Consider the following 24,158-nt stretch of genomic DNA (forward strand, 5'->3'; position numbering starts at 1 on the left):
AATTGTCTCGCATAATGTGCTTTGAGGGTAGGCAGCAGCAGGAATTATGAGAGAAGGGTACGATTTCATTGATCTCAGCAAGGGGATTGTGGGAGTCAAGAGTTATTCCTTGGTAAACAAAAATGAGCAAAACTCATTAGTGTGTGTCTATTATTCAGAAGGTTGGTGGAATTAGCTCCATATTGCTCCTACTGTCCTCCATATTAACCTGTCCATATCTTCTTATCTTCAACTATTCTTATCAATGTCCTGCCATGAGCCTTCCAGTCCTTTAACATTTTATGTCTCCTAGTGCATTACTTGGTCTGACAATGATATTTCTTTCCTAAAAACTTGCTAAAAGTACATTTTGGCACAGAAAATGTAGGACATATGGTTACCTTAGGTAACCTTGCTAACAGTCACTGTGTTCTTCTAGCAAGAATCAACTTTAATTCTTCACTTACCCTCCCTTCTACTCTTGAGGATCAGAGCATGGATCAGTGGCAGATGCCAGATGTACTTCATTTTTGTTTGGATCATAACTTGCTCCTGATACAACATCTAGCAGAGGATTTGCCTATGGTAGGTGGGGTGAAATGGATCTGACTCAGGCTAGTGCTTTGTTAGTTTAGGTTCAATATTGGAATGAAATAGGATAGTAGCAGGTCATTACAAAAATTACAAAATACCTCAGATATATTGCAGGATCAGTCTCAGATCACTGCAGTTACGCAAATATTGCAATAAAGCAAGTCACACAAAATTTTTGGTTTCATGGAGCTTGTGGAAGTTTTATTTACACTATATCTTAATCTATTAAATGTGAAAATCTAAAAAAAGTATATATATTTAGTTAAAGATATTTAACTGCTAAATAATGTTAAACTTCATTCGAACCTTCAGCTAGTCCTAAACTTTTTAGTGATTTAGGTTCTTGCGTTGATGTTGAGGACTGCTGACTGGTCAGGGGAGTGGTTCCTGGAAACCGGGGGGGGCTGTGTCAATTTCTTAAAATGAGACAACAATGAAGTTTGCCACATTGATGGTCTCTTTCTTTCACCTGAACACTTAGAGGCCGTTGTAAGGTTATTAATTAATTTCAGTACTTTTGTGTGTTTCAGGGAATAGGAAGGCCTGAAGAGAGGGAGAAAGATGGGGGCAACAGCCAATTGGTGGAGTAGTCAGAACTCCAACAACATTTATCAATTAACTGCGCCATCTTATATGAGAGTGCTTCATGGCGCCCCAAAACCATTACAATAGTGACATCAAAGATCACTGATGACAAATCACCATAACAGATATAAGAAGAAGAAGAATGAAAAAGTTTGAAATAGTGTGAGAATTACCATAATGTAACATGGAGATATGATGTGAGCACATGCCGTTGGAAAAAAGGTGTTGGTTGATTTGTTTGACACAGGATTTCCACAAACCTTAGATTTGTAAAAAAAAAAAAATGCAATATCTACGAAGCACAATAAAGTAAATCACAAGAGTGAGGTATACCTGTATCAAAAAGAGTTTTATTTAGCCATAACTTAGAGAGGATTTCAGTAAGTATTTAACAAGTGATACTCATTTAGTTCTAACTCATACTACTTTTTGTTACTTTTCAAGGCCTTTTATGCCCTTAGGTGAACAGAAAGCCTTGAGACTTCCAGGAAATGGCCTCAACCACCAGGTTTGAGTCTTAGCCCTCTGGACCAATCTTGTCTTAGTGTTAGCTTCTTTGCCTTTTAAGGGCCAGATCTATCCTAACCTACATGGGGTTTGGAGATGGGGGAGAAGAGGTGGTGGTGGTGTGAAGGACAGGAACTTGGCCTAGCACAATAAATGTTGTTAGGATTTATTAAATAAGTGAAAGATGGCTAAACATTTGCTAGCATGAGGCTCTCAAATGACATTAATGATAGAAAAAAGAAATTATTCTTGAGTCCAGAATTTAATTATAAAATGTGTTTATATAGTCTTTTCCCATGTTCACTTCCTTCTCTTCCTTTCCCTCTCCCTCCTCTTTTCTTCCTTTTTCCTTCTCTTTCCCTTCTTCCTTTCAAGTCTCTCTCTTACTTCCCCCTGCTTCTCCCCTAATCTTTCAGTCTTCCTTCATTCCTCTTATGTATGGCATTATAATTTAAATAAACACACAAAACCTGCCATTTTCTGTATGAAAAGAAGAAAATATTTGCTTGGTTTTCGAAGTAGAGACAGATGGATCACTATAAATAAAAACGGGAAGCAAGTTGCACAGTCTGGGAGTATATTTACTGAAAGTCTCTTCTCAGAGAGACTTATTTAGAATTATGCCCCCAATGTCTAAATTCATTGCTTAGCCATGTGTAGGAGAGGTCAAGAAGCTTGGCAAACAGAGTGGGCATCGATCTCCAACCTAGTGCTGTGCTTCCAGAGTGATTCAAACCAATGAACAAATACTTATTGAGCATTTTCTCAAAGACATCTATTAAGTGATTTTCAGATAAGTGCAACTTTTCGAATCTCCCTTGCTCTATAATGGAACTGTCCCAAACTCCCAACCTTGATGTGGTATTGCACTAGGACCTGAAAATTAAAAAGGCATGTAAAAGATATACACTATTACAATTGTCACCATCAATATTATCTTCATGAATTGTTAAACATTAAATATAGCATTTAAGGTTTGCGAAAGACTTAATAATAATAATATTAATAATAGGTAACATAAGGTTCTGTAAAGTTCACAAAACAATAATAATAGCTAACTTTTATGAAGGGTTTTAAAGCTCTTTTACTAATAATAGCTAGCACTTATAAAGTGCTTTAAAGTTCACAAAACTCTTTTAATAATAGCTAACACTTATAAAGTGCTTTAAGAATTATAAAATATTTTAATAATAACTAATAACATATAGTGGCTTAAAGTTTACAAAGCTCTTTACATACATTATCTAATTTGCTTCTCATAACCACCCTGGGAAGCCGGTACCATTATTTCCCCCATTTTGCTGATGAGTAAACTGAAGCTGAAAAAGACTGAGCAAGTTGCCAGGATCACACAGCTAGAAAGTGTTTGTGGCAGGATTTTAACTCAGGCATCTCTGATTCCAAGTATAGTGATTTGTTTCTCCTGTACCACTTAGCTTCCTAGATTTTTACATATATTATCTCATTTGTAGTCACATTCTCTTCTAGAAAACCTTCAGAGATTCCTGATAGAGGTGTGGGGTTTTGGGAAATAGAGATGGAAAGGCATGGATAGCCATGATGATATTTGAAGCAATTTCATCTTATTTATGTTCTGTCTTCTAAACTTGTTAAACAGATGTGGCCATCTTCTGCAGCTCTCCCAGGGCACCACAATGTTTGTTGAAAATTTCTGTTGCTTGTTCTCCCTCTAATCAGTCACAGATTTAGGAAGGTCCGTTAACAATGATAGTTTGTTGAATTTAATTTAGTTCAGTATACTTTAAATTGGCTAGAGAATTGTTCTTAGATGATAGTCTTAGAACTTATGTCCTGTATCACCCACAATTCTAAAAACTTCAAAACTTTAACAATTTGTGATTTCATTTGCGTTGCTGTTGCCTCAGATTCAGGTTAGAACTGTTCTATGCCTTGACACTCTATGTGAGTTGTTGTCTTCCAGATTCATCACTGTGTGAACCAATTTTTTGGGTACAAGTCTTTCTTCTGTTCCTTACCACCAATCTCTCCCTTACCCATTGAGAAGGCTAGAAATACGATATTAATTATACATATGAAGTCAGGCAACACATATTTCCATATTATCCCTGTTACAACAGAAAACACATACACGTACACTCAGAGACACACAGACACACAGAAGAAAAATAAAGAAGGTGAAATAATTATGCTTCAATCTGTATTTGGAGTTTGTCAGTTCTCTCTCTGGAGGTGGCTAGCATTTTTCATCATGAGTCCTTTGGATTTGTCTTGGATCATTGTCTTTGTTAAAGTAACAAACTCTTTTATAGTTGATCATGATACAATGTTGCTGTTACTGTGTACAATGTTTTCCTGGTTCTGCTCACTTTACTTTGCATCAGTTCATATAAGTCTTCCCAGGTTGAGTATATATCTTTCTAAATTTAGCTAGATTAGTTCATAAATGACAGACATAGTAGGACTTTCACTGAAGAACCATGTAATCACCATCCCTAAATGAAGTCACGTAATTACTTAGAACTTTGTGTGTGTGTTTATCCTTCATTGCTGAAGAAGACCATCAGAGAAATAATGACATGACTTGCACTTGACTTTGTTTTGAGTGAGGGAGGGCTGTGCAGGTCACCAGCCTCACTTCTCCTCCAGAAACATCTGAATCCAGTGACCAAATATTCATCAGGATGACTGGAGAGGACCCAGGATGAGACAATTGGGGTTAAGTGACTTGCCCAAGGTCACACTGCTAGTGAGTGTCAAGTGTCTGAGGTGAGATTTTGAACTCAGATCCTCCTGACTCCTGCACTGGTGCTCTATCCACTGCACCACCTAGCTGTCTCTTTGCTTGGAACCTATATAAGCCTTGAAAAGTGAATGTAATTAAGCTGGAACTGCCTTTGGTTTAGGCTTCTCTCCCTTATTATAGGATCATGGATTTAGAGCTTAGTGTCCTTTGATGACATCTAGTCCAAACACCTCATTTTCCAGATAAGTCAAGTGAGGCCTAGAGAGGTTAAGTGATTTGCCCAAAGGAATACAGGTAGTAAATGGCAGAGCTGGGATTCGAACTCAGGTCTTCTGAAGATCATTTGCTGGATCTAGTTTATGTTCATGCACACACACATACTAGTCATGGATCTGGTTGGAACCACTGCTTGTGGAAAAGCCAGGGAAAATGGAATGTGATAGAGTTAGGTGATTGTGCTTTCTGGATCTTTCAACCTTATCCGTATTCAAACCCATTAGGATCTGATATGGATCATATTATAGATTAATCCAGCTGGAAGGAACCTCTGTGATAACATAATTGAACCTCTTCATTTAGACGAATAAATTGAGGCCCCAAGAAGTGAAATCATTTGTTTAAGGTCCCTTGGCTGGCTAGTGGAAGACCCAGGACTAGAGCCCAGGTTTCCTGTCTACTGATATACTATTTCCCTTCACCACCCCACTATGTCTCTTGAATTAATTTGCATCAAGTTAAGAAATTTGGTTTCAAGTAGTACTTGCATATAAATAATAATAATAACTGGCAAATGTCACATATATATGTATAAAATGCTTGTTATGGATATGTCAGTCACTGTGCTAAATGCTTTGCAAATATTATATCATTTTGATTCTTATAACAACCTTATGAGGTATGTACTATTCCTATTTTTACCCCCATTTTATAGTTAAAGAAACCGAGGAAAGCAGAGGTTGTGACTTGCCTAAGGTCACACAGCTAGTAAATGTCTGAGGCTGGATTTGAACTTAGATTTTCCTGATTCCAGCTACAGTGCTTGGTCCACTATGCCACTTAGCTGCCTATTTTTAATTTTTTAAATAAAAAAATTTAAAGCATCAACCTAACAGATGATGGAGATTAGCTGGTGTTTTTTTTTTTTTTTTGGTTGGTTGTTTTTTTGCTTTGCTTTGCTTTGGAGATGGAGCCCTTTCTTTACCCAAATCATATCAAGTGGATAAAGCCTGCCAATGCTGGGATTATGGTGCTGATGGTTGAGCTGTCACTATAATTCTGAATGAGATAAATAAAGCAGGAGTGGTGTCTCTAGACTGTGAGATTCATGAGGGCTGCATTGCGTCATATTTAATCCTTTTATTTCTCCAAGCACCCAGCATGATGTTTTGCATAGGGTAGGTTTTTTGAATGAGCAGAGAAGTGCTCCTGCCTTTTCCTCTCTCCCTTTTGCCTTTTCCCCAAAATTGAAGAAATATTTAAAGAAGTAAGCTGTAATCATATTTCGTTGGCATGGCTGTTGTATTATTTCTACTTGCTCCTGCCCTCACACTTCCTGTAGAGAACTGGAAAATGCCACAGAGACCATAGTTGCTGAGTAAAAAAAAAATGCATCTGCTCTAATTTCTATTCAGGTTTATCCTTCAGTACCCCTAAATCTCTCTATTTTCATTGCTCTCATTAAATTGTGTAGTACTGTGCAATTCAAAGCAGATCCTGTCTAAAGCCACATTAGATGAAAAGTGAATATCTTATATTTGTCAGAATTTTATGCATTAGGAATATAATGTCATTGTATGTTTACATATGCACCAATAACTATGCAAGCAATAAATTAAGCAGCTAAGAAGAATTTTTGCATTAGATCTCACTAATTTAGAAAACAAGTCCCTGAAAATTTTCTGGGCTTTTTCTTGTCTGTAGAACAAGAGGTTTGGGCTAGATCGGGGTGCGGAACCTGTGGAGAGGTCACATGTGGCCTTCTAGGTCCTTGGGTGCAGCCTTTTGACTGAGTACAAGTTTTACAGAACAAATAGTTTTTTTAAGGGGATTTGTTCTGTGAAGTTTGGATTTAGGCCACATGTGGTCTTCAGGCTGCAGATTTCCCAACCCTGGGCTAGATGATTTCATCTCTAATGTCTCTTCCAACCTTAAAGATGCATGATGTTACAAATGTGATAGGTGTGTTGGTAATTAATTATTCCATCTCTAGCATGTAGATACAAATACATGCATATCTATCCATCTATTTTTTCTATCTATCTAATCTATGGATATAGATGTTTTCATCTAAATCAGGAGTTATTAACTTGTGATCTGTGAACTATTTTTTTAAACATATTTTGGTAACTGAATTTCATTATAATTGGGCTCCTTTGTAATCTTATGTATTTAGTTTTATGTATTTAAAAATATCATTCTGAGAATATCAGAATTTATCAGATTGCCAAAGGGGTCGGTGACACAGAAATGGTTAAGAGCTGCTGGTCTAGTTGAAGGGACTAAGTTGACAGTGGGCCCCATAAGCAGGCAACTTTCTACCTTTCTAATCTTCATATACCTTGTACTCCCCCCACACTGTGTGATCAGTGACAGTGGTCTCTGCAGTTTCTTACACAAGACACTCCATCTTTTGACTCTAGGCATTTTCATGACTGTCTCTCAGGCCTGGAATTCTTCTCTCCTCATTTCTGCCTTCTGGCTTCCCTGGCTTTCTTTGAATCCCTAATAAAATCCTTCCACAAAAAGACTTTTCTGATCTCCCTTCATGCTAGTGACTCCCTCTGTTGACTATCTCCTATTTATCCTGCACGTTTATTATTTGTACTTTGTTATTTGTACAGTTTCCCCATTAGACTGAGGTCTTTGAAAGCAGGGATTATCTTTTGTTTTTCTTAGCATCCCCATTGTTTAGCTTAATGCCCGGTAGTAGATGCTTAATAAATGCTTCTTGACTGACTGACTAATGAGAATACATCTAAAGTTGCTTTGTTAGTAGCAGACCCATGATTAGAACCTTGACATATACGTGTGTTTGTGTGTATGAAAGCTAGATGAATGTGTGGGGTTTTGTGCTCACTGTAACTTATCCTTATTTGTAGATAAAGCAACTTGTTAAATTGATTAAACTCTGAGTTTATATGTGTGTTTGTCCTTCGTTGCTGAAGAAGACCATGCCATCAGAGAAATGATGACATGACTTGCACTTGACTTTGTTTCGAGTGACAGAGGGCTGTGCAGGTCACCAGCCTCACTTGTCCTCCAGACCCATCGGGATCCAGTGACCAGATAGTCATCAGGATGACTGGAGATGATCCAGGATGAGGCAATTGGGATTAAGAGACTTGTCCAAGGTCACACAGTTAGTGAGTGTCAAGTGTCTGAGGTGAGATTTGAACTCAGGTCTTTCTGACTCCTGCACTGGTGCTCTATCCACTGCACCACCTAGCTGTCCCAAACTCTAAGTTAAACTCTAAGTTGATAGGTACCATATACTCAAAGTGGAAAGAGTATGCAAAATAGTAATTATTGTCCCCTAAAAGATATAATGTGCTCTGATGGATACTAATGAGATGCTGGAAAAAGGGAGTATGTGTGTTTGCATCCCATTTGTGAATTCTTAGAAAAACTGTCTTATGTTTTAATAGCAAAGTAGGATTTTCATAGTTGAATGAAAAGTATGGGCACATGCAACAAAAACTTTTTGAGGAAAGAAATCAGCCTTTACTATAGGAATAAGTGTATTATGTAAAATCTCTACATTATATACGTAAGAGTATTATGAATGAACATCACAACATAATGAAAAGATGGGGACTGAATCAGGAGACTTGGGGTAGTAACCTGTCTTTGACACTTATAACCATGTGACTTTTTGGAAAGTTATTTCAATTCCAAAAGTCTCAATTTTTTGTGTTCAGTAAATATCTGAAGGGTTAGAAGAACATACAAAAAAGAAAAATGCCTCTTTAAGGAGTTTATTATCTAATAAAGGAGTATAGAGGGGGTATTATTTATAGAGCAAAGGAGGACCATGCCAAGCACTATCAGAAATTTGGAAAGGGAGAGAAGAAATTCACTGGAGTGAACCCATCCCATATCTCTCTTTCCTTTTGTATCTGATCTTGAGAAGACTGTCCATAATAGATGCCTCCTCTTCCTTTCCTCTCTCTTCTCCTCCCCCCACATTTATTTTGTTTTATTTTCAATTTATGGAATAAAACAAGCACATCCATAACATAATATAATAAAAATGATTATAAATGAAACTGTAAATGTATTTTTCCATTTTCCTATTCCTTTTATATGTATAATAAAGATTTCATGTAAATTTATTTTTTTCTGCTTCCCTACCCCCAAGATGGCTACCATGAGACACAAACAGGTGTATATACACACATGCATGTATATATGTAAAATTATTCTACACAAACTTCTATTTGCAATTCTTTCTCTGTGTGCAGATATTTGTATGCAGCATTGGGATAAGATCCTCTGTATGCAACATTTTTCTTTATACGTCCTTTATAGTTAATTTGGATATTTAAAATAGTAAAAATGACTAACTTGATCAATGCCATTCTTAAAACAATATCACTGTTAGTGTATACAATGCTCTCTAGGTTTCATTCATTTTGTTCTTCATTGTTTTACGCAAGTCTTTTGATGTTTGTCTAAGATCATTGAGTCCATCGTTTCATATACGTCATATAGTAGTATTCCATCACAATCATATACCACAACTTATTCAGACACTTCCCAATCGATAAGTACCACTGTAACCTCCATTTCTTTGCCATTACAAAGAAAGCTATTATAAACACTTTAGAATGTATAAGTTTTTCTCCTTTTTCCCTAAACATCTTTGGAAATAGACCTAGTAGTCATATTACTGGGTCAAAGAGTATAGGCAGTTTAATAACTCTTTGGGCATAATCGAGATTGCTCCCCAAAATGATTGGATCAGTTCACAATTCCACTTACAATGAATTAGTGTCCCTATTTTTCCACATCCTTTCCAACATTCATTGCTTTCCTCTTCAATCATTTTAGCCAATCTGGTAAGTGTTAAATGATATCTCAAGGTTGTTTTCATTTATATTTCTGTAGTCAAGAATGATTCACAGCATTTTTTCATATGGCTATAAATTATTTTGATTTCTTTATTGGAAAACTGCTTATTCATATCTCTCAGTTCTTACCTCTTTGCAATTCAGCTTCTGACTTCATTGAACTGAAACTGCTCTTTCCAAAGTTGCCAATGATCTCTTTATCACCAAATCAAATGGCCTTTTCTCATTCTCATCTTTCTTGGCCTCTCTGTGGGCTTTGATACTGTTGATCAACTTCTCCTCCTTACTTTCTTTTCTCTGTGTTTTTGGGATATTGATCTCTCCTGATCCTCCTCCAAACTCTCTGACCATTCCTTCTCAGTCTCCTTTTCTGTTTCTTATGTCCTTCTCCCTTCATTGTGTAGGATTATATTAAATTTTGCTGGGTAGATTATTCTTGATTGTAAGTCTAGCTCCTTTAAATATGGAATATCATATTCCAAGATTTCTCCTTCTTTATATGACTGCTAACTCTTCTCTGATCCTGATTGTGTTTCTTTGGTACTTGAATTCTTTCTTTCTGGATGCTTGCATTAGTTTTTCCTTGATTAGAGAGCTCTGGATTTTGGTTATAATACTCCTTGGAATTTTCATTTTGGGATTTCTTCCAGGAGGTGACCAGTGGATTCTTTCAATTTTGACTTTGTCTCTGATTCTAAGATATCTAGGTGGTTTTTTTTGTGATTTCTTGAAATATGATATCTAGGCTCTTTTATTGTTGTTCATGGCTTTCAGGGAGTCCAGTCATTCTTAAATGATCTCCCTGGTCTATTTTCCAAGTCATTTGCTTTTCCTTTGAATTATTTCACATTTTATTCTATTTTTTCAGTCATTTGACTTTGTTTTATTATTTCTTAATGTCATGGATTCATTAGCTTCCATTTGACCAATTCTGATTTTCAGGGAGTTATTTTCTTCAGTAATGTTCTGTCCATTTTTTCTCCTCCAAACTGTTAGTTCTTTCTTCTTCTCTTTCTTCCCTACCTCTTGCTTCTTTTCTCATTTTTTTCTCCTGTTTTCCATGGGTATGCATGCAATATATGTTACATATATGTACACATATATGTATATGTATGTGAGTGTGCTTATACACACACATACATACATATCCTTTAATGCTTTAGCTCTTCTGGAACTTCCTGCTGGATTTGTGACAAGCTGCATTTTTCTTTGAAGTTTTACTTGTAGAAGTTTACTAGTCATTCTCTTCTTTGGGTCTTGAACCTCCTTTTCACTATAATAGTTCTTTATGGTTGTGTTCTTTTTTTGTCTGTTCATTCTTCTAGCTTAATTCTTGACTTTGAACTTTCTACTGGTCTTGGCTTTGCATACCCCCAGGACTGGGGGGATTGTCTGGCCTGAACTTCTGTGCTCTTACATACTTTGGCTGCTTTCACAACTCTAACAGGGGACCTGAAAACTTCCAGTGCCCTTAAACTGATGTGATCGAAAGGGAGATTTGTTCATTGCCCTCCTGATCTTAGGTTTCTGCAAGTTTATGACCCAGGTTTGAATGTGTTGGTTTGTTTCCGGTTAGGAGTTTCCACAGACTGGCTACCTGACTCAGCCACTCTTAGATTGCTTGGAGACTCAGCAAGTTCAGAACTACCAGTTTACCTTTGGTCTGGGATACTGAAGTTGCTCTGCCGAGAGCCACACAGTTATTGTTTGCTTCCTGGTACTTATTCAATGCTCAGTCACTACTAGAACCAAATGAAAAAATTCTCCTCTCTGCCCTGAATCTGTGGTGAGATAGGTGCTTTATAAACCTTAAAACACATAAATTCATTATAATTAATATTGCTAAAAATAATAAATGTGGATATTATTAGTAAGTTACTGTCCTGACAGTAAAGAAACCTGGATTTTGGTCCTAGATCTGCTATTAATTTGTTGTATGGTCTTGGACAATTATTTTGACCTCTGAGCTTTCTCATCTATAAGATTATGGAGTTTGAGCTAAAAGTCCCACCTTCTGCGACTAGCCTTTTCCAGTCCCGCTCAGTGCTAGTACCTGAGATGATCTCCAGCTTGTTCTGTCTGCATTTTGTGTGAATGTAGTTGTTTGCATGTTGTCTTCTCCACTGGATTGTGAGCTCCTTGAAGGGAGCTTTTTATTTTTCTTTATATATCCCTAGTGTTTAGCACAGTGTCTGGTGTATTGTAGATAGTTGATAAATCCTTGCTGACTTGATTAGATGACCTAAAGTCCTGCTAGCTCTAAAATGTTGCTTAAAAAGGGAGAGCTAGTGACTCCCCCTCTATGCTGTTGAGTCATAGTAGGGCCTTGGACTTATTAGGAAGTCAAGAATACCCAAGACACTTATACTCTCTAATAATGAGTTAAGGGGAAAAATGGAGGCTGAAGCTAGCCAGAATAGGGTGACCATCTTCTGTATGATTTATAGGCAAGGACAAGGGGATGTTACTGTCCCCATAACCAACTGGTGGCTTGAAAATGTGAGAAAACCCTAGGAAAACCTTTCAGAGGTCTATTAGAACCATAGACACATAGACCATAGATCTTATTGGTCAAAGAGCAACCTGAAGCTGAGGAGAAACTCAGAAATTGCTAGAAGAGGCTTTCTACCCTTGTCCATATCCTTCCAGTGAAAAGGTACTTTAAAAGAAATGTTTTTTTACCCTCTAAATTGCTTGGGTCTATGACTCCAATCTCATGTACATCTTTTTTTTTTTTTCCAGTCTGTACTTGCAATAACATGTGTATGGGGAATTCTCGATGTGGAAATTTCCTCTGCTAATAAGATCTTCAACTTGTCCATAACTGTCAATCTTAAAGAGTGACATGAGGCAACAGAGAATCAATTAAATCGCTCAGAGTAACAAAGCTAGCATATGGCAGAGATCACGTCTTCCTGATTCTAAGCCTTAGCCCTCACTCCACTACTCTACTCTGCCTCTTTATTAAAAAATAAATTTTTGAGTTTTTAACAAGTTTTCTAAGATTTTAAGTTACAGAAAAGGCATCGACCTGAATGGACAGAGGAAATTTCTTCTATACTGAGGAAATCAAAAGTCCAAATCCAGTGCTATTCCCTAAAAGTTTTTTTATGTTGTCACTTTCTTTTCCTTGTTGCAAGGAGGGAACCATCTTGTGTTTAAAACTGCAGAGAGAGCAAAGTGAGATCAGAGTTATAATCACATCAGTTAGAAAGGCAAACACTAAGGTTACTATGGCAACTTCAACATGGACATTTGGCAAGACCACTTTCTAAGGAACTCAGTGAATAATAATTTGTCTGTTAGAACTGACAGGGACTTTAGAATCAATCTAGTTTATTCCCTCCATTTAACAGATGAAGAAACAGAGGCCTTCATTACATTGGGAGGTAGAACATAGTTTCTAGAGAACAACAGAATGAAAACCAGAAGTCTTTTCTTTCATCTCTACCTGGATATTGAAATGGATATGAAACTTCGTATTATTAGATTTGCAAGTTAATTTTGAAATTTGCTTTGTATGAGTTTTGTACACTTATTCAGGGTTGGCCTGGTGCAGTCTACTGTCCCAGACCATCTGCCGAGACCTACCCTCTGCTCTGTACCGTGTTTGGTGTTTATGGACAGAAACTCTTACTTGCTTTGTTAAATACCATTTGATGTTAAGGTGCCTATGCAGTTACAAATATCAGGGAGAGACAGAAGTATATCAGAATTACAAGTATCAACAGAGAGAGACAGACAAACTGAGACACACAGAGACAGAAAGAATAAAAAAGGAAAAGAAAAAAGAAAGGAAAGAAAAAATTAACAAAAAAATTAAAAAAACCTATTTTCAAATTTTCTGAAGTAGCAGGATTTCAATATTATTTGAACAGAACACATGGTCTGGCAGTTCTGCCCAGACTGAAAAGGACTTTGAATGTGAGCCCAGTGGTCTGAGGTTCCTCCTACTTGAGTTAGGAAAGGCTCATCACCTTAACAGTCATAGGATGATACATTTTTCAGCCATCGTACTCTCAGCAATCATTTACTAAATAACATTGAGTCATGGAAGCTATGTGGATCAGTGGATAGAGTGTTGGATTTAGGGTCAGAGAGGTCTGACTTCATATCTTGCCTCAGAAACTTACTTAGCAATGTGACCCTGAGCAAGTCACTTAATATCTCTCAGCCTCAGTTCCTCATCTGTAAAATAAAGTTAATGATGATACCTACTTCACAGAGTTGTTGTAAGAATCAAATGAGATAACATAGGACAAGTGCTTTGTACACCTTAAAGGGCTACATACATGCTAGTTATATAGATGAATTATGATCCGTATTGGTTGAAGAAGTCCTTAGGTCAGCAACCTCACAAATCCTGAAAGTATTAAAATATGTTCAAAGCAAGAAAAAGAAAAAGTAAAGTTAGACTTTATGCTCCAGGAAAATGTTAACAGAAATCATGATCCATCTTTTTCATCAATAAGTCAGAAAGAACAGAAGAAATAATATATAAAGAGGGAATTGAGGTCTCAAGACTGGGAAGTTTGTAAAAGAGCATTTAATAGCTTGAGATGACTTCACTGGTGGGTTATAGACTAGATTATTGATGGAAATTACAGATGCAATCTCAATCACTCTCTGAAGTTATTGAGAAATAATGGAGAAAGGCCAGGGCCAGAAGTCTGGAAATAGTTAAAAGTCTCCATTTTTAAAAAAATTTAAAAGGGGGGGAGGAGAGAGGAAGTTTACAGAAACCAGTAAGCTGTTGAAGGCAGTTTTTTGGTAAAAATTCTAGAACAGATGATTGAGCAGGTTTGAATATTAAGGTTTCTTTTAGGAGAGAATGGCATTAATAAAAAATGCATCTCATCAAACTAAACACAATTGACTTTTTTGATAAGATTATTTCACAGTATCCTTGTAAATCCATGGCAAAAGCCAGGCTGGAGAATAGATAAAACAAATTCAGTTCCACAACTGTTTTCTTGTTTGAGTGAAGAAAATTATCATCCACATAATAGTGACATTCAAATGTTTGAACAATCATTATCCAGGAGAGAAATTAAATTTATTTTATTTAGTTCTAGAATAAAGACTAATGGATTGTGGTTATGGAGAATCAAATTTCCTCTTAATATGAAGAAATTTCTAACAATTGGAGTCATCTCAGAATAGAATGCTTTGCTGTACTGAGCAGTGAGCTCTATAAATATGCGATCATACACAGTCTAGAAAACTAGTTGCTTGTGATAATGGAGCAAGGATTCCTATACTGGGTGACCCGGATGACTTCTAAGGTTCCTCCTAATCCCAAGAGTCTGTAATTCTAGGGATCCCATTCCCTATACTCAAGAATTCCATTTGTTGTTGAGTTTCTGTATTTCACATGAACAGTTCCATAATCAATGGCATTCCCTATGACTGTAGGGAATAGATAATCTTAGGATTCAGAGCTATGAGGGACCTTAGAGATCGTCACTCTCCCTTTCTGATCCTTAACATCTTCATCTTTAAACTAAGTATAACTCAGAATACACATTTACTGGCAGGGTTTTTGTGAATCGAGTGCTCTGTGAAAGATAAGCTGTTGTTACTGTTAGGCCTCCACGACTACTTTGTGGTAAGCCTGATTTTGAATGGATAGAGAGTCAGTGTCAGGGTCAAGACACCTGGGTTTAACTTCTGCTGACACATACATTTGAACTTGGTCGTCCTGAACAAGTTGCTGGACTTCTCAGACAACAAGGACAGTAAATTGCAGAAGAATTGCTGTTCTGCTTTGGTGGAGAGGAGTTCGCCATACCAATGAAATTTACATATATGAACCTGGACCAAAACATCATGATCATCATGATCATCATCACTATTCCTTCACATTTGGGAAAACTACAGGTGATTAAAAAGAATCTTGTGTCTATATTCTTGACTAAGATAACAGTTCTTGCCTCATGCCCACTGTACATCCTGGAGTCTAAAGCTTGCAGGTTCATCATGGTACAGTGGAAAGAGCATTCCTTCTGGAACCAGAGGACCTGTGGTCAAATGCTGCCTCTGATTGTTATTACCCATGAGACTTTGAGTAAGTTTCTTAACAAAAATAAAAATATTATTTGTATGTACTTATGTGCTGGGCACTCTGCTAAGTGCTTTATAATTCTTATTTCATTTGATCCTCATGTCAATCCTAGGAGGTAGGTGCTTTTCTGATCCCCATTTTAAAGATGAAGGAACTAGGTAAACTGAGGTTAAATGACTTGCCCAGGAGGCAGATAGCTTGTGAGTATCTGAGATTGGATCTAAATTTAATCTTCATGGGTCTCTGTAAAAGGAGGGGAAATCCTAGCTTTATGACTTTGATTCTGCTTGAGTTCAGGGAACCATGTTGGTTATTCCTGTATAGCCATTTCAGTCATATCTGACTCTCAGACCCTATTTGGGGTTTTCTCAGCAACGATATTAGAGTGGTTGGCCATTTCCTTCTCCAGTTGATTTTACAGATGAGGAAACTGAGACTGAGTTAAGTGACTTGCCTAGGCTTAAGTATCTGAGGCCACATTTGAACTCAGGTTTTCCTGATTTCAGACCCAGTGCTCTATCCACTGCACCACCTACTGTCCCAGGGAGCTCCATACTGGTGGATAATTGTCATCTTCACATATATTTTTCCTCAAACTGCTTCCAGAAAGCTCAGGCTTTTACTTTCTGGAGGCTTTCCTATCCTGTTCCTGACTAATGTTTATTCCCTGAGTGGTTCCCTCTGAGAAACCTCTTTTATGTTGACTCATAGCCCACCTGCTCTCTTCCCTGGGTCCCCACAGAGCCTGGAGAGGTTCCTTGCCAGTCGTAGGAGAGAGTAAGATTTCCATCACAGCAGGAACTTCTCTCTTTCAGAAAGCTTTCTTTCACCCTGCAGAAGAGAGCCTATTGTGAAGAGATAGCAAGAACTCCACACAAATGTCCCAATACTCCATGACTCAGTAATTCCACTTCTGGAAATAGAACCACAGAGGGGGAAAAAAGGTATTTTTCACATTACTGATAATTGCGAATGATTGGAAATCTCCCAACTGCTCCACTAAAAGGTTAAGCAAACTCATTTTGACACATAGGATCATAGAATGAAAGCAACCTTAGCGATCATATCTTCTAACCTTTTCTTGTTTCAATTTGAAAAGCATTGAAAATGTTTATTGATATTTAAAATGTATATGAATATCCATTGATCTGTCTATATCCCTTTCACTTCCCTCTCCCTGCTCTCTCCTCCCCCCCCATCCTTTCTTATGACAATAAAATTAAACAAAACAAAGTGTCCCATTAGCCGCATCTGATGCCACATGCCCCAGTTCATACTCAGAGTCCACTGCCTCAGCCAAGAGGAGGGGCATATGTTTCACCATATTTGTTGGGAGCCATTGTCAGAGTTCGGATGTCTTTCAATGCTGTTTTCCTTTATATTATTGTGGTCATTGTGATCTGGATGCCCAGACCTTTCATTTTATAGATGAAGAAATCAAATCCCAGAAAGGGAAAGTAACTAAAGTCTCACAGTGAGATAGTGGTATGGTAGGGACCAGAATCCAGATCTCCTGATCCTGTTCTGAGACCTTTTTCACTAAAATATTTGCACTGCCTTCCTTAGGATGGCATCATATGCTCACACACACATATATGCATATATGCATCTGTATATGGCATACTATAAATACAACTGTTGAAATTCGCAAGTGTATGGAATGTATGAAATAATGTTAGTAAAAAGCAGATCAAAAGATAATCTATATACTTCAATCACAATTCTGTAAACCTTGTATATGTTGGAGAAATGTGAATCCAGTAAGTTCAATTTATGCCTTACTTCAAAATGCCTTATTTCAGAAGCCTAGACAAAAGTTTTGTCACCTCTTTATTGTGGAAATTGACAACTACACACACATTTATGCAAATAATGCCTATGAAAAATGAAAATTCACATTTATTGTACACTCTCCACTCAATAAATTTAATGTCCATTGGGTTCTTTTTTCTTTCTAAACAAAACAACCCCCTTCCTTTATCCCAGCCTCCAACCTGCCTCACAGGGTCTAAAGTTACAGGCTTATTGCTAAATAGCTAGAAAAGATCTGATTTGAAAACTACTGATACAGACACTAATGGTGAGTGATGTGAAAATTTCCTTGTAACGTGAATGGGGATGATTCTTAGGGTAGAATTAATTCCTTTAAAGAATTAATTGGCTGCTGTCAGTACTGCACCCTGCCCCAAACTCCTGGAAGTAGATTGATCCTTGGCTTTATTCTTTGTGAACTGATGAATCAACCCTGGACATACTGAAATGTGTTGTTGGAGAGTCTTAGCAAGATGGCCAAGGTTTATATCAGGCTTGTTATCCCAATCATACAACCTCAATTAATGAGAATCCAGTCAATCAGAACCAACAATGCATAACAATCACAATTAAAATTTTAAAAAAATAGTGCTAACACCTCACATTAAAGAGATGGAGACCTCCAGTTCTTAGGTGTCCTTCTTTGAGAACTCATCATTCGGGCACTTCTGGCTTCTAGCTTCGAGAGAGAAGATGGAAGAGGTCAACCTCACTTCAGGTCGCTGAAGGAAAAGGGCTCTAGAAAGACATGAGAGGAGCTGGCAGTCTCCATCATGTCCCTATCCCCAGCTTCCTACACTAGAGACTTCAGGGACTTTCTCTTTGAGTGAGATCCAGGATCCTCTCTCTTTGTTGATTTACCTTGCTCCTAATGAGAGAGCTTCAGTCTGCATTGTCTGGTACATATTCTCCTACGCATAACTTTTCTGACTCTGCTTTCCTATGACTTGTATAAATGAGCTTCTTTGCTACTGTCCACATGCTCATTGTGGTACTGTTATTAGGTAGGAAAGAGATCAAGCCTTGGATATAGAACTTTGGGTTCTCCTTTCCCCCAAATAACAAAGCAATAAAAACTAACTCGAACCCAATCATGTCCCCTAGACAAACAGTATTTAAGGGAACAGATAGATATAATTCTAGTCTGGTACTGCCTTTCTCTCTGAGGAAAGCAGAGTGGTGGCCTCCAGCTCCAGCCACCTGCTTCCCTTCCTGGCAGGAATGAAAGTCTTCCTTGGAGAAGATGTGAGGAAAAAACGCTTGAGACATCTCTTCTGCTTGTCTTGAGCCATACAATGACAGATCATTCTCTACTACCAAATGTGAGTCCTCCCTACACATGTGGGGCCCACTCTACCACTTACATAAATTATAGTATATAAGAAATACGCTCTTTCTCTGTGTGTTTCTATGTGTCTCTCTGTGCATATACGCATATTATGTGTATGTATATGTATGTGTATATATACATATACGTATACACACACATACTAGATGAAGGTAATTTCATTGGGGAAGCACTTGCAGTTGAGGAGACTTGGAAAGGTCTCCATCAGAAGGTGTAATCTGAGCTGAGTCTTAAGGGAAGTTAGGCAAACTAGCAGGAGGAGGTGAGAAGAGAGAACATTTCCAGGATAGGATTCCTAAAAGCACACTGTGAGGCTGGTGAGGCATACCTTTTACCCATTTTACAGATCAAATAATAAATGCAGATAAGTTTAAGTGAGCTGTCTGAGCAAACAGGGAAAGTGAGGAGGGGGAGGGGTTGAAAATAGAATCAATATTTCCTGTCTCCTACTTTTTTGCTTTCCACTACAACCAAATGCATTTTTCCTTCACAATTCCAAGTTTTTAGGACTAAGGAAGTAGTATTTAGGACACTTTAGGACAAAGTGCACTTGAACAAACCCTGGACTTGGAATTAGTCAATCAATAAATAATCAATCAATAAAGTACCTACTATGTGCTAAGCACTGAAATGGGAGACCATGGGTTTTAATCTCAGTTTTCCTACTTTGGTTAGTCCCAGAAGCTAGTTCCTTCATCCATAACTCACATTACGTATTGAACTAGGTTGTAATATGTAATATGTTGTTAGCTTTGGAGCCTCGGTGTTCCTATCTTGCTCAAGCTAGAAATGCTGTGGTCACTCTCCAGGCCTGATCCCTTTATTGATTTGCTGGGAGCTATGACAGGATTGTTCCTTTTCAACCTGGGTCAGTTCACCCCTCCTTGGGCAATCCAGTGGCTCACCTTGTTTGTGTCAAACTTTGTACACCATCTACTTGACTGGTTTGAACTCAAGTGACCTTTAGCCTTTGACCTCCCCAGAAGCAGGAATCGCAAGTGTGCAGCCAAGCCTGGCTGTAAAGTACTATGCAAATGTGAAGTGTAAATTACAAGCAAACAGGAGTTTATAGTAACAATTAGTTTTTAAAATGCTCTCCCCCAAAAGACAAACAAAACTATAAATAGACAGATCTTTTTAGGTTCAGCCTATTTTTTAAAAAATTATTTTTATTTATTTCATTAAGTATTTTTCAATTAAATGTAAATTTTTTAAGCAATCTGTTTTTAAAATTTTGAGTTCCAAATTCTCTCTCTCTGACTTCTCCTCCATCCCTGAGAAGTTGAGCATTTGATACCAGTTATGCATAAGAAGTCATGTAAAACATATTTTCATATAAGTCATTCAAACTAATCACTCTTGCAAACCTACTGTCTATTGAATTGTCCCACCTAAATTCATTTCATGATGACTTCCATTATTGAGATATAACATATTCAGGGGAGGAGCCAAGATGGCGGAGTAGAAAGATTCCCATACGCTTAGCTCTTACCCCACAGCCCATAAAATACCTGCAAAGAAGGACTCGCAACAAATTCTAGAGATGTAAAATATTCAACTCCACAGTAATATTTTTAGCCTGGCATCTGAGATTAGTCCAACTCAATCCTCCTCCCGCTCAACACAATCTCTGTGCACAGAGGTCTGGGTAGGTTAAACTTCCCTTTTGTTTTTTTCCTAAATACTGTCTATTTTTTTTTTTTTACAGAATCAGATTCATGATTTGAAATTAGATATATTTGTATTTTCCACACCTGCAAGTTTATTTTAGTATAATGAGAATGGACATCCAGAATTTTGTGTATGTCATGATTCAGAATGATCAAAGATTCACTTGCATTCACTATACTTTATTAAGCTAGGAACATTCTATAAATATATTTCTAGCAAGATTTTCTTAAAAACTTTCATTGATGGTGTATAAAATGTTTCATTCCCCTGCCTCTGAAAAGAAGGAAGAAGGTTGCATTTTCTTAACTCTTCTGTGCGACCTGGCTTATTGATTACTACAAGGTATCTGGTTCTGCATTTATTTATTCTTTCTATTAATGCTGTTGTATGACATTTACATCCCAATATCAGTTAATATAAGTTGTCTCATGCTTCTCTGAATTTTTCAGTTATCGTTTCTTATAGTATATCAGCATTTCATTATATTCAAGCAACATAATTTCTTTTACTGTTCCCAATTAGAAAGATTTTCAATGCAGTAATTGAAAGAGAAATTTTAAAAAACAAACTTTTTTGCTTAGGAATACTTACTTAATCAAAAGGCAAATGAATGAGAATATTTTATTCCCCAAGAAATGTAGTTAATCTTAGCTAAGTATATGATTGTTTAATTTTGTAGTGATGGAGAAAAGGATCTTGAAAGTTAAATGCTTGCAATCAATGAAACAGTTGTGTTTGTGTGTGTGTGCACAGCGTGTGTGTGTGATGACATCATATTTAGAGAGTCCTGTCTATGATTAGAAAGAATTGAAGAAAGGGAAAGAAAATTGACCTGTTTTGAAGAAGAGAGAGAAATAGTGCATTTCAAAACTTATTAAATCCTGGGTAGTTCTAGAGCAGAGATATGGGTGGCCTGATAAGCAGAGGCTTTTCATTACTCATATAGCCAAACTACAGTTTTATCAGAAGCTCAGCATAACTGGTTTCCACCACTAGATAGCAATTTCTTTTGAAATATCTCCAATGATTTAGCTTTTCTGAAAACCCCTTATAAAGAGAATATCTCCAGAAGGGTTTGCCCTGAGATAAAACCAAAAAGTGTCATATGATGAACATTTGACTCTTGAAGCTTGGTTAACTGTTTGATTCTATGTCACTCTTAGGCTCTAAGGCCTCCCTGAGCTCTGTTGGGTAATCTGTTGGGTGCTCTTAAAGCCCTGGGATGGGAAATCTGAATTTATAACTCCAGAATTATATTTAGATTCAAGTAACTTTTTCTTCATTCGAGCACATTTTTCTCAACCTCTTGGATTTCATTGGTTTTATAAATATTTCCCTTATTCTTATCAAATGATTCTCACTTTGCTGTTATAGAAGACAAATTCATATTAATAATTAACAATTTTATTGAGCAGTAAAAATAAAATCATTTTTATTGATCAATAAATATGAAAAAAATTTATTGATATCTTTTGGTTTTATGTCACCTTCATTTTGGAATATATCTCTTCACCTCCTTTACCTAGAGAACCTTCCTTGTGACAAAGAATAAAAAAAAAAGAAAAAAACTGTTTAGCAAAATTTACCAAGTATAGCGAAGTAAATCAACTAAAGTCTGAGACAATATTCCTACCTATAGTCAACACTTCTCTGTGTCCCACCTTGGTCATTATAATTATACAGGTTCCAGGTTGGTTTTTGGGGGGTACTTGTCATTTACAGTGGATTGTCTTGTAGGGCATGGCACATAGTAGGTACTTAATACATGTTGACTGAATGATTGTGGAGAGATCAAAATGTCCTTTACCAAAGAATTCCCTTGAATTTCTAGAGTTCCATTCCCATGTAATTGCTTCAAGAAACTTTCCACATTTAAATCAATGCAGGCTGCTCTCAATTTATATGTAATCCTTTAGTATAGCTTTATTTTAATTCATTTAACCAATTAGTACAGTGAGTAAGTGGATATAAATGAATTTTTCAAATAAACATTTTTCTAGACTATATACATTGCATTTTTTCTTTGTGCCTGTAGAGCATCTTTGAATTAAATTGGATTGAACTGTAGAAATCATGCCTTGTGGGAGTCAATAAAAAACTTTAAAAAAGGTGAAGTCCTGTCTTTGGTCAGACCTGCAGACTCCTTGAAGGCTGAAATAACACCAGTGTTTGCTGAAGCAGACACTAATGACTGTTTGTTTAATCTAGATCGCTGTTATCTGAATTCTGAGGACTGTTATGGAAAGTTCTTCAGAGAATATTTTAAAACAACATTATTTTTCAATGCTCTACTCTGAATGTTTGTTTAATGAGTACAACATAATATATGCATAAGGCTGTGTCTGAGCAAGCCCCTCCATAGATCTCTTTCAGACTGGGTGCTTCACTGAATTCCTAAAGTAATGGCAAGCCACTGGAATTGTCTCTGGTTCACTTTCTGTCCCCTTTAATGGATCATTCAGGGAACAATGGAAAAATATGTCTTGGTGGTAAAAAAACACATTTATTGCAGGAAGTCAATAGGTAGAAGGCAAAATTAAGACCTTTATGTCTAGATGGAGATAACTTAAAAGGAATTATAGAGGGAATAATAACACATGGATAGACTGCATGCTGCATTAGTACTTGGGTAATGTTAAGAGATTGAGAGGAAAGTCTCTATCTCTTCAGTGGATTTACAGGACGTGGAGATGAGTTGCATTGTCTGAGACTGGGAATGAGCTGTAATCTGCAGGGTTGGAAGGAGTATCCACATTGATAAGTCCTTTCAGCAAAGATCATCAATCACTCAGTCAACAGACTTTTATTAATTACCTACTTCGTGCCAGACGTAGACAAAGAGAAAGATTAAGCAGTCTTGTCTTCAAAGAACCGCCATTCAATCAGGCTGATAATGCATCCATAGGATCATAAAAACGTAGATTTTATACATGTCTAGATGATATCTGATCCAACTGTTTCATTTTGTAATTGAGGAGAATGAATTTCAGAGCAGTGAAGTGATTTGGCCTGGTGGCATCATCACCTAGTGTCAAAGGCAGAATTTGAGTCCAGTTCTCTCAGACCACAAATCCAGGATTTTAAGTGCTATATCACTCTTCCACCTAAGTATATACAGACCTTTGTATTTGATCCTAAACTCACAGAGAAGTATTGGAGTTTGAGTAAGGTAAGGCAGTGACCCTGTTCTTTTGCAAAAATCACTTTTGTAGCTGTGTGGAGTCTGAATTGAAGTCAGGAGAGATTTGTGTCAGGAATAACAATTAGGAGGCAATTAAAATAGTCTAGAGAAGAGGAGATTAAGGACCTGGTCCCAAGTTTAGTGGTTTTGTAAATTGAGGGAAAGGAATTTTGTTGTGAAATGACAAGATTTGACAAGTGATTGGATATGTGGGGTGAGGGCAGGGGGATGCTGGAGACAGCTCTAACCAGCTTGTTTCAGAAATCAGAAACTACAAATCAGGACTTGATCTATAGTTTTATTGAGTATTTAGACTTGGGAAAATTTTGATAATACAAATGAAACTTAATAGTGTAGGCATGTATTTCCTCCTCCCCCCCCCCCACCCCAGTTGGATTGTTAAATATCTGCCAATACACACCTGTATTGCTGTACAATTATCCCTTCTGCATTGTGGGGGTTAAGGGGATCAGTGCCCTCTTGATCTGGAAATTTGCTTAAAAATTTTTAGCTCTCCATACCAGAGAAGGTCTGATTTTTTTTCTTTTTTCTTTTGTGGGATGTATATATATATATATATATATATGTATATGTATATGTATATGTATATGTATATGTATATG

The 24,158-nt window shown here is 37.0% G+C and overlaps 1 protein-coding gene across 4 annotated transcripts in view; it reads left to right on the forward strand.

The window, feature by feature from the left end:
* The window catches only part of RHOH (ras homolog family member H), a 79,588-nt gene that overhangs the window by 50,173 nt on the left and 5,257 nt on the right, over positions 1-24,158 (forward strand). Inside the window, exon 6 of one of the 4 annotated variants that reach the window (XM_072620549.1) lies at positions 1,104-24,087. The exons of the other annotated variants lie outside the window; for them this stretch is intronic. Coding sequence (XP_072476650.1) covers positions 1,104-1,120 — 17 coding nt within the window. The 3' untranslated portion in view covers positions 1,121-24,087. Of the gene's footprint in view, positions 1-1,103; positions 24,088-24,158 lie in introns of those variants that run through there. 4 annotated transcript variants of the gene reach the window in all.

Source organism: Notamacropus eugenii, chromosome 6 (assembly GCF_028372415.1).
Source record: "Notamacropus eugenii isolate mMacEug1 chromosome 6, mMacEug1.pri_v2, whole genome shotgun sequence".
Taxonomy (NCBI): Eukaryota; Metazoa; Chordata; class Mammalia; order Diprotodontia; family Macropodidae; genus Notamacropus; species Notamacropus eugenii.